Source organism: Manacus vitellinus, unplaced genomic scaffold, assembly GCF_001715985.3.
Source record: "Manacus vitellinus isolate BGI_N305 unplaced genomic scaffold, ASM171598v3 scaffold_40_pilon, whole genome shotgun sequence".
NCBI classification, from domain to species: domain Eukaryota; kingdom Metazoa; phylum Chordata; class Aves; order Passeriformes; family Pipridae; genus Manacus; species Manacus vitellinus.
In genome coordinates, this window is record NW_021940541.1 from 7,043,201 (window position 1) to 7,057,368 (window position 14,168).

The window sequence follows — 14,168 nt, forward strand, 5'->3', positions numbered from 1 at the left end:
TCTGATGGCAATCCTAAGGGGCAGTCCTAAAGGTCTCACTCTGATTCCTCAAACGCTAGTGAAAAAATTATGATGAATGAGAATGGTCAGGGAGGCTCCTGCTGACCTTTTGCTTCCAGAAGTGTATGCTCAGTTCTGCAGTTGCCCCTCTAATGCTACAGACACGGCTTGAGAGAGTTGCTTAAAGAAACCAAGCAAATATTCAGTGTTCGAGACTGTTCCCATCTGTGGAGGTTATCTAGGTATGTACTGCCCTGTGTTTGAAATGCTTACACTGAAAGTTAGCAGGATATGATGTACTGTTTCTGATCATGGGAAGCATGTGTCAAACGCAGGAAAATACTGACTAATTTTTGAACTCTTCCCTTAGTTTCTCACATGGTTATTGAGGAAGTAAATTGTATTCAGAACCATCTTGAAATTGAGAAGACCTGCCGTGAAAGTGCTGAGGCTTTGGCTTCTAAGGTGAGATCGTGGTTATGCTGTTATACCTGATCTATTTATTTATTTTAAACTTGAGATTGTGTGCATGTCCCTTATTTGGTTTTTTTTTATAATCTTGTGGATCTTTGAAATGGCAAAAAAATAAAAACTGCATGCAAGATGAAAAATAGAATTCCTGCCTTTAAAGAAAAAGAATACCCATTCTAGTTTAGCTTCTATTTTCATGGACTAGCATCCTGATACCTAGTTTTCATATGCTTTTAGGTTAAATGGAAAATAAGTTTTAGAACTCTCCTGTGTGAAATATAAAACAATAATGAGCTTTTCAGTATCTAAATCAAATGGAAAAAGTCAACCACTGCATTACATTTCAGGTGATTGTTTATGAAAGCAAAGCGAGGGCAGGGGAAAGGTGACCTCCACTGCTCTGTTGATTGCGTCTAGTCTGATGAATTTAGCAAGTGTGTAATTTTCTATATTCCATCTCATCAGAAGTGCATTATTATTAAAGAATGTTTTTATCTCTCTTATATATTTTTGGTTGTGTAAAATGCATCTGAGCCACTTCATCAGAAAATGGATTACAGCAATTTTAAACCAAATTTCATTAGCAATGCTGACTGCCTTTTTTTTCCTTCCCCCCTCCTCCCCCCTTCCCTGCCCAAAGTACATCCTTAGATATGGTAAAAATCACACCAGCAAGAAATCACTTTAATTTAGATGCATTAGCAATGTACTTTCTGGAGGTATTTACTTAATTGTTTGCATAATGACACTATATTAGAATTCATAAGATAGACAATCAGCATATAAGTAAGAAAATGAACGCATTTATGCAACTTTCATTCTTCTCTGCACTTTTCCTGTAATGCATGTACAAGGGCAGTTCAAAGACTCACTTTACCCCATGGGGCTCTTTTTTGAAAGCTGCTGTGTTTGTTGCAGTGTGCTGAGTAAACCATCTAAGGTCCCTCACACCACCCTTCCCACCATTCTTTGGGAGTGAGATGAAGAAGTTCTTGAGTAAATCTCCCCTAGTTGAGGGGTTGAGGAAAAGGGGGATCAAAGATGATTGCTTAAATAAAAATTCAGGGCCAAAAAAACTGTACAGTGTATGTTTTCTTTAAAGGTGTGTATTGGACTTCTGAGATCCATGTTGACTGCAACATGTTGTATGGCATTAATAGAAAATTGAGTCTCATTCTCAGACCTGAACACGGGGAATGCTTGGCTGGTGGGTGAGCAGTCACCCTGACATACACCTGAACACCCCCATGTTAAACTTACAGGGAGCTGCTGCCATGGGGTCTCTGGATGCAGGACAGTGAAAGAAATGAGAGTGAAACATTTGCAGCAATCCCTGTTCAGTGTTTGCTGGCACCTCGTTAAGACAGGTGCCTTACAGAACCTCTTCCATATCATCCACCAGCCAGCCACGTGCTTAAGCATCCATTCTGACTTGTGGTCTGACCCAGAAAGAATTGCCTTATGATATAACTCTCGTCTTACTCTTGTTGACTCTCCAGTAATAACTGAAAAGAATTTTGAGGTAATTCTGTTGCAACTGGAAGTAAAGTACTTTGACAGACTCTTCTTCAGGTTGTTCAGTTGGGACTCTTGATGGTGGTACATGCTTAAGGGTGAGGAGGTGAATCAGCTGTCACAAAGCATGTGTAGCATTAAGTAAGCTTGATAGGTGATTTGATTGATTTGAACCTACACGGAGTATTTATTAAATGGAAGTACCAGAGAGGAAGGAAGGGCACAAATAAAGCATCATGTTCAATTCAAGCCTATCTGAGGGAAGGAGGTGGATGAGCATCCCATCTTTAGACCATTTTAATTTTGAATGGAACACTTAATCTAATGTTATTTTTTCTTCTTTGTTTGATAGACCTTTTAGTGATAGAGGAAAAAAAAAAACAAAACAGTTGACTTTTTTTACTCACACAGCTTAAACACAGGCTAACTGCTTGCTGTTTGTCTTTCTTAACTTTCAGCTGAACAAAGAAAATAAGACCTTGAAAAGAATTAGTATGATTTATATGGCAAAACTGGGCCCAGAAATTATCACTGAAGAGATTAACATTGATGAAGATGAATCATCCACAGATGCGGAAACTAGCTCTGGGTCATGCAATTCTGTGCATTGTCAGCAGCAAATAAAAGGTGAGCATTGTTGCTGATCCTACACTGCCCTACAGGGCAGAAGTTGTCTAAAGAATAGCAGGCTTGGATTGTACCAGAGATGGTCTGGTTCTGAGCCACACTTGTGAACGTGGTCAGAATGAAAGGATTTCCAGGCCTGACTAAGAACGTGGTGGGCTGGCAGTGATGCTGTGTGACAAACCCGGGGGATATGCAGCCTGCAAAGTGAGTTACAGTGCAATAGCAAAGTGAGATGGACAGCCAACAGAGTTCAGTGTTACTGACTCAGTAAAAGAAGTATTTCCTGAGACACTTAGTAAATTTAGCAGAAGGACAAGATCACTTTCGTGTTGCTTCAACTGCTCTGTCGCTATTTCAAAGTTTGTAATAGAGGACTGTTGCTGTATACATTATGCACTTTTGTATGCGTAAACTTCATTCATGTTCCAGAGCTGTTACTAAACAAGCAACTTAAAAAGGGACTGTTGTACTGGGTAAAACAGGAAAGCTTGAGAACATGGAAATATACTAATAACAGAAATCTGTGCTTTGTTTCAGAAATATCTAGTTCTTTTTTGAAAGCCAGCTTGTATTTCTGCAATCGAAAATCAACCTTCCTTTCTAGTCCCTTTGATGAAATCATGGTGATTCTGTTGTGTCATAGTAAAAAAGGGGAATGCCCACATTCTGGATTTAGTGACAAGAGCGATTGAGTGTTTCACTTCAAAAAAAAAGCTTTCGTATTTTTTCTGATTGCAATTTACGGTAGCAAATGATGTTTAAGTACAGCTTTTCTGAACTTTCAGCCTGACCTTGTTAATTTTTTCTATTTAAATGCAGTGGCAACAATGAAGTGGTACAAAGCACCACTGAGAAAAAGGACCGAATAGTGTAAAAATGCTTTTAAAACAGTCCCACCCAAGAAATAAGGTGTCACAGTATCCTTAATAAGCCGGTTTCCATCCTATAGATGTAGGAAAGCAACAGCAAATGATGTGATCCCACCTGAATTGGAAATAAGACTCGAGGTCCCTCCTGTCATTCCTGGAGGAAGATGTCAAGAATACTGTTAAGGAAAGCGAAGACAGGCTGCAGATCAGAGGAGGACACTGTTAGGAGGATAGCAGCCAAATTAGGGAAATATTTTAGAAAGGCTCTGATGTATCTGCTTTCTGTCTTGATGAAGAATTCATTAAAGAATGAAAAGTGGCATATTGGGGATTTTGGAAGTCCTTCTCACCATTCAGCAAAGTCTTGGATGTTTCTTGGAGTGATTCCTTCCCTCCCACCACTTTTCTGTAGGGATACACAGATAAGGTAGTAAAGTCTGAGGCTTTTTGTAGTATGTGGATATGCTTTCTTCTCTAGACGATGAGGTTGATATATGTGTTGTAAAACCAGATTTAATAATTTCAGTGAGACTTTTTTCCTCATTAATGTTGCTGGAAAACACAAATCCATAAAACAGACTGTTTGGTTCCAGAATCTTCCAGGAACACAGGTCTTTTTATTTACTTTAGAAAACATATGCCTTTCATTTAGAGGACAGTAAGTCTGAAGCTCCTGAGCTGGGAGGGGGGATGCTGGTGTAGAATCAATGTTGTCAAGATGTGAGACCAAACAGAATGACATCTGGGATGTCATCATTATCTGCAGTTGATTAGCCACAATATTCCCAACTCGTGGCTGGTATTCACTGAACGGCACTGCTGTGAAATACTGGAAGCAGGTGGGGAATGAGAGCACTTACTGAAAGCTAATATATATCAATAAATTTTTATTTTTTCTGGTGTTTTTATGTTAACCTAAACCTTGATATATTATGTATGCAAACTGATCTCCTGTTAAGAAGTGATTATAATAAAATGTTTTATTCCATTGTGACTTTAATTTATTTCATATTTTAATAATTAAGGAATAAAAATTCTGAGGGGAAAATTACAAGCATTAGCTCTTCCATCAGTAAAGGTTTATTCTGACTCTGTTCACATAATGTTACAAAGACTATAAATTGGCAGCTGTTCAGGACAATTTCTTCAGTGAAAACCTCCCAAGTATTAACTGCCTGTTGTTTTGTTTATTTCCCTTGTGACAAGAACTCATGATCCAAAAAGAATTTAAGTGCATTAATTTGTTTTAAAGGACGCCTCTTAAAAATTGCTTTCTGCTGCCTCCATACCAGAGTCTCTGTGACGTGACAGTCTCCTGAGTAGGACTGAGGACACTCTGTGGTGGCAGGATTGGCCCCATCGTAGCAGGAAATGAATCATTCAGGATGCAAATAAAGACTGCAGTACTGAACAAGGCAGCTTACCTCAACAGAGTAAATCTGAAACTGTAGCCCTCTTGTAGATCTGTTACTTGACACTTGTGCAAATTCCATAAATTATTGAGGATGTACCTTGATTATAACTGATGCTCGATGTGCAGTTTAGGTGTTTCGTACTCAGCCGTACTCCCATTGCTATGACATTTCCTTTGTTGTTTTTTGAATCAAATATATTTTTCGTTTCCTTCCTCAAACTGCAGAACTGCGAGATCAAGTCGTGTCTGTTCATGAGGAAAAGAAGACCTTAGCCATTGAACTGGAAAACCTGAGGTGCAAACTTGTAGAAGTAATTGAAGAAGTATGTATTGTACCATGGAAGGCGAGACCGTGCTAGCTTGTAGTTGGTACTTTTTGTATCTAATTTTGCTAAAAAGGCTCAGTTGTGAAGTTAATTGAATCCTGTCTAATCGTGAGTCCTGCCAGCCTGCCCGTGCTGGATCACTCGGGCTGTGTGCCCACAAGGAGCCTTCTCTGTCAGAGCCCCCTCAGCCCCTGCTGGCGCGGGACTTTTCATCATCTGTGGGATCTGTTCAAATGCCCGTATTGTAACTGTCACCTCCCCTTCCTGACAGCTCATCACAGCCTGCAGGGGTTTTTTGGATTTCCTTAAACCTGTAGGTGTGCAAGAAATACTTTTGTAGGACACGTAGCTTAATCACTGGTGCTACTCCATCAAACATATCCTTAAGTTTAGCCATTGGCAGTGCCCTGTCATGGTAGTTAGACCAGCAAATTGGCTTTTTGAGCCAGCAGAGTTTCATTCCTGGTTGAAAACTGGATAAGCCATGTACTGATGCAAATCAGGACTTAGTGGCTCTTCCTGTCCATGCAAGACTTGCATTCAGAAGGACACAGCTGACAGCTCTTGGACTTATAAACAGAGCCCAGGAAAAACACCCAAAAGTCTGACTATATTAAAATGCAAAAAGTCAAGGGCAAGCTAGTAACTTCAACCAGGTGCCTGATCCTGAAAGGTTCCAAAGATATTTGCAGCTGTGACTGGAACATGCCATGGGAGGACTGGCTCATAACCCTTTTATGACATCTGTTATGACATCTCAAGGTGGAGTAAAAATGCTTTCCATCCCATTGGAAACCCTAGCATCAAGCTAAACCTAAGAAACACAGCTGATGAAAGCAAAATACTGCTTGCATTATAGCTGTGCTATATGCCTTAGGCCACTGATTAAAGTGCCCTTATTTTCTGTGTATTCTTTCTACTTTTCTAGGTGAATAAATTGAAAGAAGAAAAGGCTGTTTTGACAACGGAAGTCGATAAGCAACAAAAACTTTTGGAGAAATGTAATAGAGGTGTGTGGTCTCAGCAGGTTCTCTAACAGTTTGCTGCATCCTTTGCAGAAGCCTCAGAGCTTTAATATTGTAGTGTGAAGAGTAGGTTACAGAACAGTGACTGTGGTCCAGATCTGACACTTGACCTTACTGCTGCAGGCACTGCATAAACACATGGACTGTTCTAGCCTATCCGTACTCCAGGAAAATGTGACAATTTAAATAGCAGGTGTTAACATGAGATAGGAAACATTTTTTTCTGTGTGGCACAAGTTGCAGTGGCAAAGGCAGTCCTTCCAAGAAGTGGAGTTTGAACCTCAGTCTCCTGTTTTACTAAAACATTATATCAATTTTCATTTAAGTTGGGACACAGCTAACCATTTTGAATATCTAAAGACTTGGGAGCGACTTGGTTTATGTTCAGAGGATGATGAGAAAAAGATGCTAGAGTGCTAGAATGTGAGAAATAAGATTTCCAAATTATGGAAGGAAATCAGAAATTTTCCTTTCCTGGAAAGAGAAGAGAGGTAAACCCAGGGTAGTGGAAGTCTAAAAAGAGATATGGCTCAGAAAAGAAAAGCTTTTGCTAATGAAGGTGAGTACTTCTGCATGAGCAATGGTTGACCCCAAAGAAGTATAGAGAGGAGGGGAACGTTTTTGTGCCTTGGATTACTGTGCTCTTTTCTCTTGTTCCTTATTTAACCTCATGAAATTAAAAATTGTTTGGCTGAAAGTCTTACTGGCTGTTTCACATTTTCCTGAAGGGGAAGACAGTGAGTCTGGCCAAGTTCTGTTAGGGCATATCCTGTAAGCTTCCACCAAGTGTCCATCTCTTCCATGTGTCTACATTGCTTAAGCTTATGACAGGCAATATTTGAAGACTCTTATAACAACAAACTTCAGATACATTAATGAAACATGTGAGCATAAAGATTTTGATAGGATGGTGTGGAAGATGAAAAGTTTCTTAGATGTTTTCTTTTTTCTAAGCATGATCAAACGAACAACCCCTAGTTTCACATTTGCCTGTTTTCCAGGAAGGAAGGGGAAAGGTCTAGGTCCTAATGCACTGGCAACATAAAGCAAGACTTTTTTGTATGCTTGAAATGAGCTACCAGAGCATCTATTCAATACCTACTGTATCCTGTGTCTGTGGGGCACTGTATTGGAGCTGTGTACTCAATGCATTTCAGGCAGAGGCGCTGGATTTGTCTTAAGCTTTTCTAAGTATGTGGGTTGTTTATTGGGTATTGTGCTTATCTCCAAAAAAGTAAGGAACCTGTTTACAGCTGTGTTAGAAATCCAGTGTCATCCCCTTGCAAACTAGTCTTCAGCCAATAAGAGCTAAAACCTACCAAGATATTGCAAGTGATCACTGAGCCATGTTAAGAATAAACAGTTGAGTGCTTTCGGATGATCCTTGCTGTCCTGGACTGCAGCCTGTTCAGAATGGTTTGGGAAGCATGTCCATGATTAAGCTTTAGCCACCCGTAGAGCCTCGCTTTTGAGAGCACAGTTTAAATACAGGCAACACAAAATTGTACTGCTTTCTTCCTGGGGCTCCTTTAAATCTCTGTTGTAAAGGGGCACATCTAGCCTCACTCAAACCAGGCAGACAAATACAGATGCCTCAAAATAACACAGCGGTCTCTGATATCAGCAAAGCTCTCTCGAGGCCTTGGTTGCTTAGACCCGAAGAGGCAAAATATGGTCTGTGCTACCTTGTGTCTGTTACTGGAGATTTTAAGTCTGAATAGAGGAGTATTGCTTCATTCAGAAGATCAGTAATTGTGCATATATATGAGGTTTAGAGCAAGTAGGACAAAGCAAAGTGTATGCAGAAATGTAAAACTAGGTTACACTGTCAGACAAGGATTCATGACACTAGGGAATAACAGCTTATCAAACATTAGTTCTTCTTTTGATCCATTCGACTTTTATTTCTGATCTTGTTTATTATAAACAGTGTCTGTGATGGCAGTAGAGGAATATGAAGAGCTCCGTGTAAACTTTGAACTGGAAAAGAACCTGCGGAAGAAAGCAGAGTCATTTGCACAAGAGGTGAGTAGTTGAGAAAAAGGGATCTTGTAAAATTAAGACATTGCAACTAGGCAAGAACTTACCACCTTGGATGACTTGATTTCAATTCACCAATTGCACTCTTGTGCAACCCCATGTCCTGCTTAGCTAACATCTGTACTTAATCTGTAAAATGAGTTTACTGTTTCAAGAGCATTTATAAAGCACTTCAGAATTATTCCTGCAGTCTTACCTATGTCCCCTTTTAAGGTGAGGCTTCTAATGGGCTTAGCACCAACATTTTGGTGTGGTGGTTGGATCTGGGAGGGGTTAGCTGCCCCTCTAGTGATACAATCTGAAGCACTGTGTCGTTCCTGAAAAGTATGTAGACTCATAAAATAAATGCTGCAGAAATACAATATTAACTGAGTTTTGTGCAAGTTTGGCTGCTGTTTAACATGTACCTTTTGAATAACCTATTGCAGGGAGCATTCAAGCTGAAAAAAAATCGTTTCCATGTTCTAGAAAAGATATAAATTCCCAAAGGGGAAAATGAGTTACTGGGTAGCATTATGGAATGGCTGGTGGCTGCTCTGTTGGCTTGTGACTGGCAATGTTTGCCTTAGAAAATGCTAACAATTGCTTTCATTCTGTTGATAGACTGAAGCCCTATAAAATCATGAGTTTGGTTTAGGTTGGATTGGGGTTTTTTCTTGTTTTGTTTGCATTCTGGATTTTAAAAGCTCTGCACCTGGTTTTTACTTTCAAGGTTTTCTATCCCAAGCTGTGCATCAATATTTTCTTTAATAAAAACTGGGCTTCCTAAGTAATCATTTTTCAGGGAGCTCAAGTTTAAAGAAAGCCATTGTATATCAAAATTACATGAATCATCAATACTGAAGTATTGTAAAGGGAAACATGTGATATCTGATACGGAGTTTAGATTTTGAAACCGTGGCTGCCAGCAAGCAGGTATTTAGCCTTCAGGAAGTCAGCTTCGAGTAGAGAGCTCTTTTGCTTTTTATCTTTGCTGCTGCTCTGTCTCAAAAAAAAAAAAAAAGCTAAAAAGTGTATTTAATAACTCCTGTACAGCTGACTGCATTCAGTCAGTTATTTTAAGCAAGGGCATATATGCATTTTGAACCGGTGTAGAAAACAGTGAACAGACTTAGTGTGTTCTGTTAATGTTGTGGGTTTTGCTGGGTTTTGAGTGTTTTGGGTAGGAACAGAATCATTGCAACATTTTAAACAGAACAAAATTTTGGAGAATTTGAGATAGAACATAAGTAAATTTGATAGTCTGGAAGCCAGGGGTGAGGAAATGAACCCAGATGTTTCTTGCACTTGCTCTCTGTCCCTGACTGTGCTTTGTGAAAAGGTTGGAGAACTTTGCAGCATTTAAGAAAACATATTTCTAAGAATGTACATTTAGCATGCATTATTACAGTATCAATCCTACATCTCCTGTTGTTTTGCTTTGTCTTCTGAAGTACAGAATAATTCTGTGCTTCTACTCATTAACTGACAACAGAAGATTGTACATAAAGGTCTTACATCTCTCAGAAATGAGTATGAATATGTAGTTAAGCTGTTTTTCAGATAAAAGTATAATCTGATACTTGAGGGCAGAATGTTGCTTCTGTTTAGATTCATAACTGTAGCGTTCAGGTACATATTCATTTTGAACAATTACATTGAAAGTACTTTTTGTAATTGAGTAACAAACTAAGAGGCAAGAAGTTTAGTACAAGTCCAAAGAAATGCTGTTTTTTTGCAAACAGGTATTTCTTGGATTTTGTGATGATTTAGTTGTTGTCTCTTCTGAGAATATGGGCCCCTGTTGTTGCAGGCTGTCACTGAAGCTGCTCACTTGAAGCTTTTCATTCCATGAAATTCTCCCATTCAAATGGAGTCACTGCAACAGTGAACTTCAGGCCTGCATTAGTCTTCCCTGTGTGTGCCTGGTTGTCTTCCTTCGGTATCCCGCTGTGCAGAAAGATGTTTAGAAAGTTTTTGGAAATACGGGAGCATATGACAAAAAAGGCTTTGCTCATGTGTGTTTGGGGAACTAGTATTTCAAGTTACTTAGAAATCTGTTATCATTGGCATGGTTTCACACTCATGGTGTCCCTTGAGTGACCTGAGACATTAGAGACACAGGCTCTGGCCCACAACTGCAGCCACAGCAGCAAAGCTTTCTGCTTGAGTGAGGTTGTGTGAGTGTTCTCTCACATGGATCATGTCACAAGGTCACAGCTGTGTTTTGAGAGCTAAGTTTTCTAGGATGTGCTTACAGTAGCTGTTGTTTGGATTACGCTAAGGATGTTCAGGGATTTTCTGCTTGCTTTCATTAGCCACCTGGTTTCTCTGTCCATATAGAATGTTTCTTTTAAAAAACAAATTTTCTGCTGAATTTTTGCCTGGATTTTGCAAAAGCCACAGTGGTTGGTTGTGATAAACTGTGCGGTGTTGAGAGAAGGAATAGCTATTGAGTAAAGGGCAACACTGAACGTCCAGTGCTTTGTGCTCAGCCTCTTTGGAGCACTTCAGGAAAGGAAATAGGCTCCAAGTAATGCCGTTGTCACCACAGCACCGTGGCAGAGACTGTGGAATGGCACATCTTAGTGTTCGTGATATCTCAAACAGCCCAAACATGTCTTTTAGCTTGAAATATAGAAGTGCTGCCTGCGGAGGGGCTTCTTTGGTGGTGGGCACGTTGTCTTTCAGGGGGCTAGGGTATCTGAAGTTTGCCTTCATGGGGTAGTTGGCCCACATATTCACAGTCACTCCTTTCTCCATAGTGTGGCTTCATCCTCCAGCTTTGCCTTCCTGAGGTTGCATTGGAGCTGCAATGGGAAGGGACCAGGGAAGGGACAGGTGTGGGCTGCTTTTTGAAGGGGTGCCCTTTGCCTGCTGCCCTTTTAACAGGTGAGGAAGATTTGCCACAGGTGAGCACTTGGGAGTGCAGGTGTGAGAGATAATGGGTGGGTGAGCATGTGTGCAGGAGCAAACGCAGATGGAGGAGAGGAAAGATGTGGAGCAAGAGATGGGGAGTGAGCGAGCACTTGAAAATCAGAGCATTTGATTAAAATAAAAAACCCCAATACAGCTTTAATTATAGTCATGCTGCTGGCACCACCATAATATATATTTAATTAATCAAAAATGATCCAACTTCAAACATTAGAATTCATGCTCTTTAGAGGTTCTAAAGAAACTGAGTAAATATTGTCAGCCGTGGTGTGGAGAGGGGGAAGGAAAAGCAAAGAGGATTTGAAGTGAGTCACAATCCGTTGTGAAAGGTACAGGAATCTGCATAAAAGAACTAAATAAATAGAGTGTGTAAGGGGCGGAGGCATGGAAAAATCTGTACCTGCCTGACTAAAACAGGGTTGTTAACACAGGAATCTTGGCAAGCTTAACCAGAATTCTAGTGTCAGGTTTAAGAGACTCTGTAAGATCTCTCAGCTGTTTGCGAAGTAGTTTACAGGAAAACAAAGGAAGGTAAAGAGTATCTTGAAGGCCATTGCAATAATATAGAGGCTAGCCCTGAAAAGCACTCTTCCACAAAGATGAGCAAAATACAATACATACAGCCAAAGCAAGCCAAAAGAGGGGAACATGGTGTGAGAAGTAAATTGAAAGTCTTAGCGATGTAAAAATCTCAGGAGTTTTACAAAATAATCTTACATAAGTGGTTTGTTAAACATACATTCTGCCTTGCAAAAATATTTTGTAAAGAGATGTTGTAATTTAACCCCAGCTGGAAACTCAGCCCCTTGCTCACTCCCCCCAATAGGAGGAGAGAATCAGAAGATAAAAATGAGAAAAATCATGGGTTGAGATAAAGACAGCTTCATAAGTAAAGCAAAAGCTGCACACAGAAACAAAGCAAAACAAGAAATTCCTTCACTGCATCCCGTGGGCAGACTGGAGTTCGGCCTTCCCCAGGAAAGCAGGACTCCCATCCCATATAACTTGGGAAGACAAACTCCATCACTCTGAATGTCCCCCACTTCCTTCTTCTTCCCCAAGCTTTATGTGCAGAGAATGATGCCATGTGGTCTGGAATATCCCTGTGGTCAGTTGGGGTCCCCAGCTATGTCCCCTCCTAGCAATTTGTACACCCCCAGCTCACTTGCTGGTGGGGTTGGGTGAGGAGCAGAAAAGGTCTTGACTCTCTGTAGACCCTGCCCAGCAATAAGGAAAATATCTTTCTGTTATCAGTGCTGTTTTGAGCGAAAATCCAAAACACAACCCCGTATCAGCTGCTATGAAGAATATTAACTATTAGTTTTTGTCTTTTGTATCGTGAAGAAATAGAAATGAAGTGTCAAACTGCTGAGCAGTTTGCTGGAGTGCCTCTCACTTCTCAGTCTAGCACAGGCTTTTGCTCAAAATGCACAACTGGAAAAAAAATGAAAGGTTTCCCAGGTGTTTATGGTAACCTGCAAAAATGTTTCCAGTTGAGAAGTTGAAAGGCTGCATTCAAAGGAACTAAGGTCCAGATGGATAAAAAATTAAATGGATCTGTAATGTGCATCGTTCATCCTTTCATTGACTTTCCCTCCAATGCTCAATACTTATGGATGCCTTAAAATGCCATCCTACACCTGTCTGTGCTTCTAAGTAACTGTTGCACAACAACATGTTTGCATTTAACTTGTATTTCCTCAAAATACCAGCATCCCATACATGGGCCAGTGCACAGATGACATTACTTACTCTGAGACTGAATCTTCCCATAGAGACTTGGGGGAAATTATTGTCATTCTTAACAGATGTCTGCACTACTCATGAGGTTGCATGCAGTGGATTTGGTTATCTTGATGATGTGAGCCCCCAGAGAGTGCTTCCTCAGATGCATTTGTGATTTTTGGGTTAATTTGTGAGGACTTTTGCATTAATGTGCTACATCTTTGAGTGGGTACTGCAAAACCTGCACTCATGGAGCAACTCTGCTTACAAGTACCACACTCTGTGCATTACCAGGGGGAGTTCAGCAGCAACTGATATCTGAAGGTAATTATTTGCTGTCCAGCTGACTGAACTGGAAATAATAATTAAACATGATAAATAGTGCTTGAATTCTCCTGAGCTTGAATGTTACCACTTTTGAAGTATGATGTAATGCTAATATTTTTGTTAGGCTTCTTCCCAAGAACATGCTTGTGAAATGGTAACAGATGTATGCTCCAGGAAACTATCTCTTTGGTCTCTTTCTTTTCCCCTCCCATCTTTTTTGTTCGGGCAGTCAATCTATGGGGAAAAGAAGTGAAGAGGTTTCTTCCTTTTTTATGTGGTGTGTGATCTACTTCTGAACATATTAGATGGTGTATAAATGCTGCAAGACTGTGAGCATTATAGAATGTATCACTATGCTTTTACCATGAGAAAAAAAATTCCTGTAGGAAATGCAGAAATAAGTAACAATTACGATTATTTTTTTCCCTTTATTTTGGGCCTTGGGTGGTTGGGCCTCATAAGAAAAGAATGAGTGCTGTAATTTGTCAACTCCTTTTATATAGAACAACCTGGTAAAATAAATAATACTCTGTTTTTAAGGAAGTCACACCGTTGATGGGAATTCAGTTTTCTCACGCTTAAAATACATGCTACAAGCTCCTCTGTGGTGAGAAGCAAATGATGGACAAGAAATAGACTTAACTACTCCAGTTCTCCCATTCTGAATAAATTAGACCTCTTCTTCTGAGCCACAAAAAGTGCTAATGCTACATCTTTTAACTCTTTAGAAATAGTCCCTTCAGACATTGTCTGGCAATTAACCAAATAACTGAAAACAGCTGTATTGTAGCTTTATTAGTCTAAAGTATTATTACTCATCTAGAAGAGTTGGCTGCCCATATTAGACACATGTCCTTTTTCATGGTCACATTGCTCAGTTTTCTTTTGCAGTTTGAAAATCCAACTAGGACTA

At 39.9% G+C, this 14,168-nt stretch overlaps 1 protein-coding gene across 1 annotated transcript in view; it reads left to right on the forward strand.

The window, feature by feature from the left end:
* Nucleotides 1–14,168, forward strand: part of SHTN1 (shootin 1) — a 61,110-nt gene that overhangs the window by 19,077 nt on the left and 27,865 nt on the right. The window contains 5 exon segments of the mRNA XM_029962015.1: nucleotides 371–465; nucleotides 2,445–2,613; nucleotides 5,122–5,219; nucleotides 6,151–6,232; nucleotides 8,178–8,272. Coding sequence (XP_029817875.1) covers nucleotides 371–465; nucleotides 2,445–2,613; nucleotides 5,122–5,219; nucleotides 6,151–6,232; nucleotides 8,178–8,272 — 539 coding nt within the window.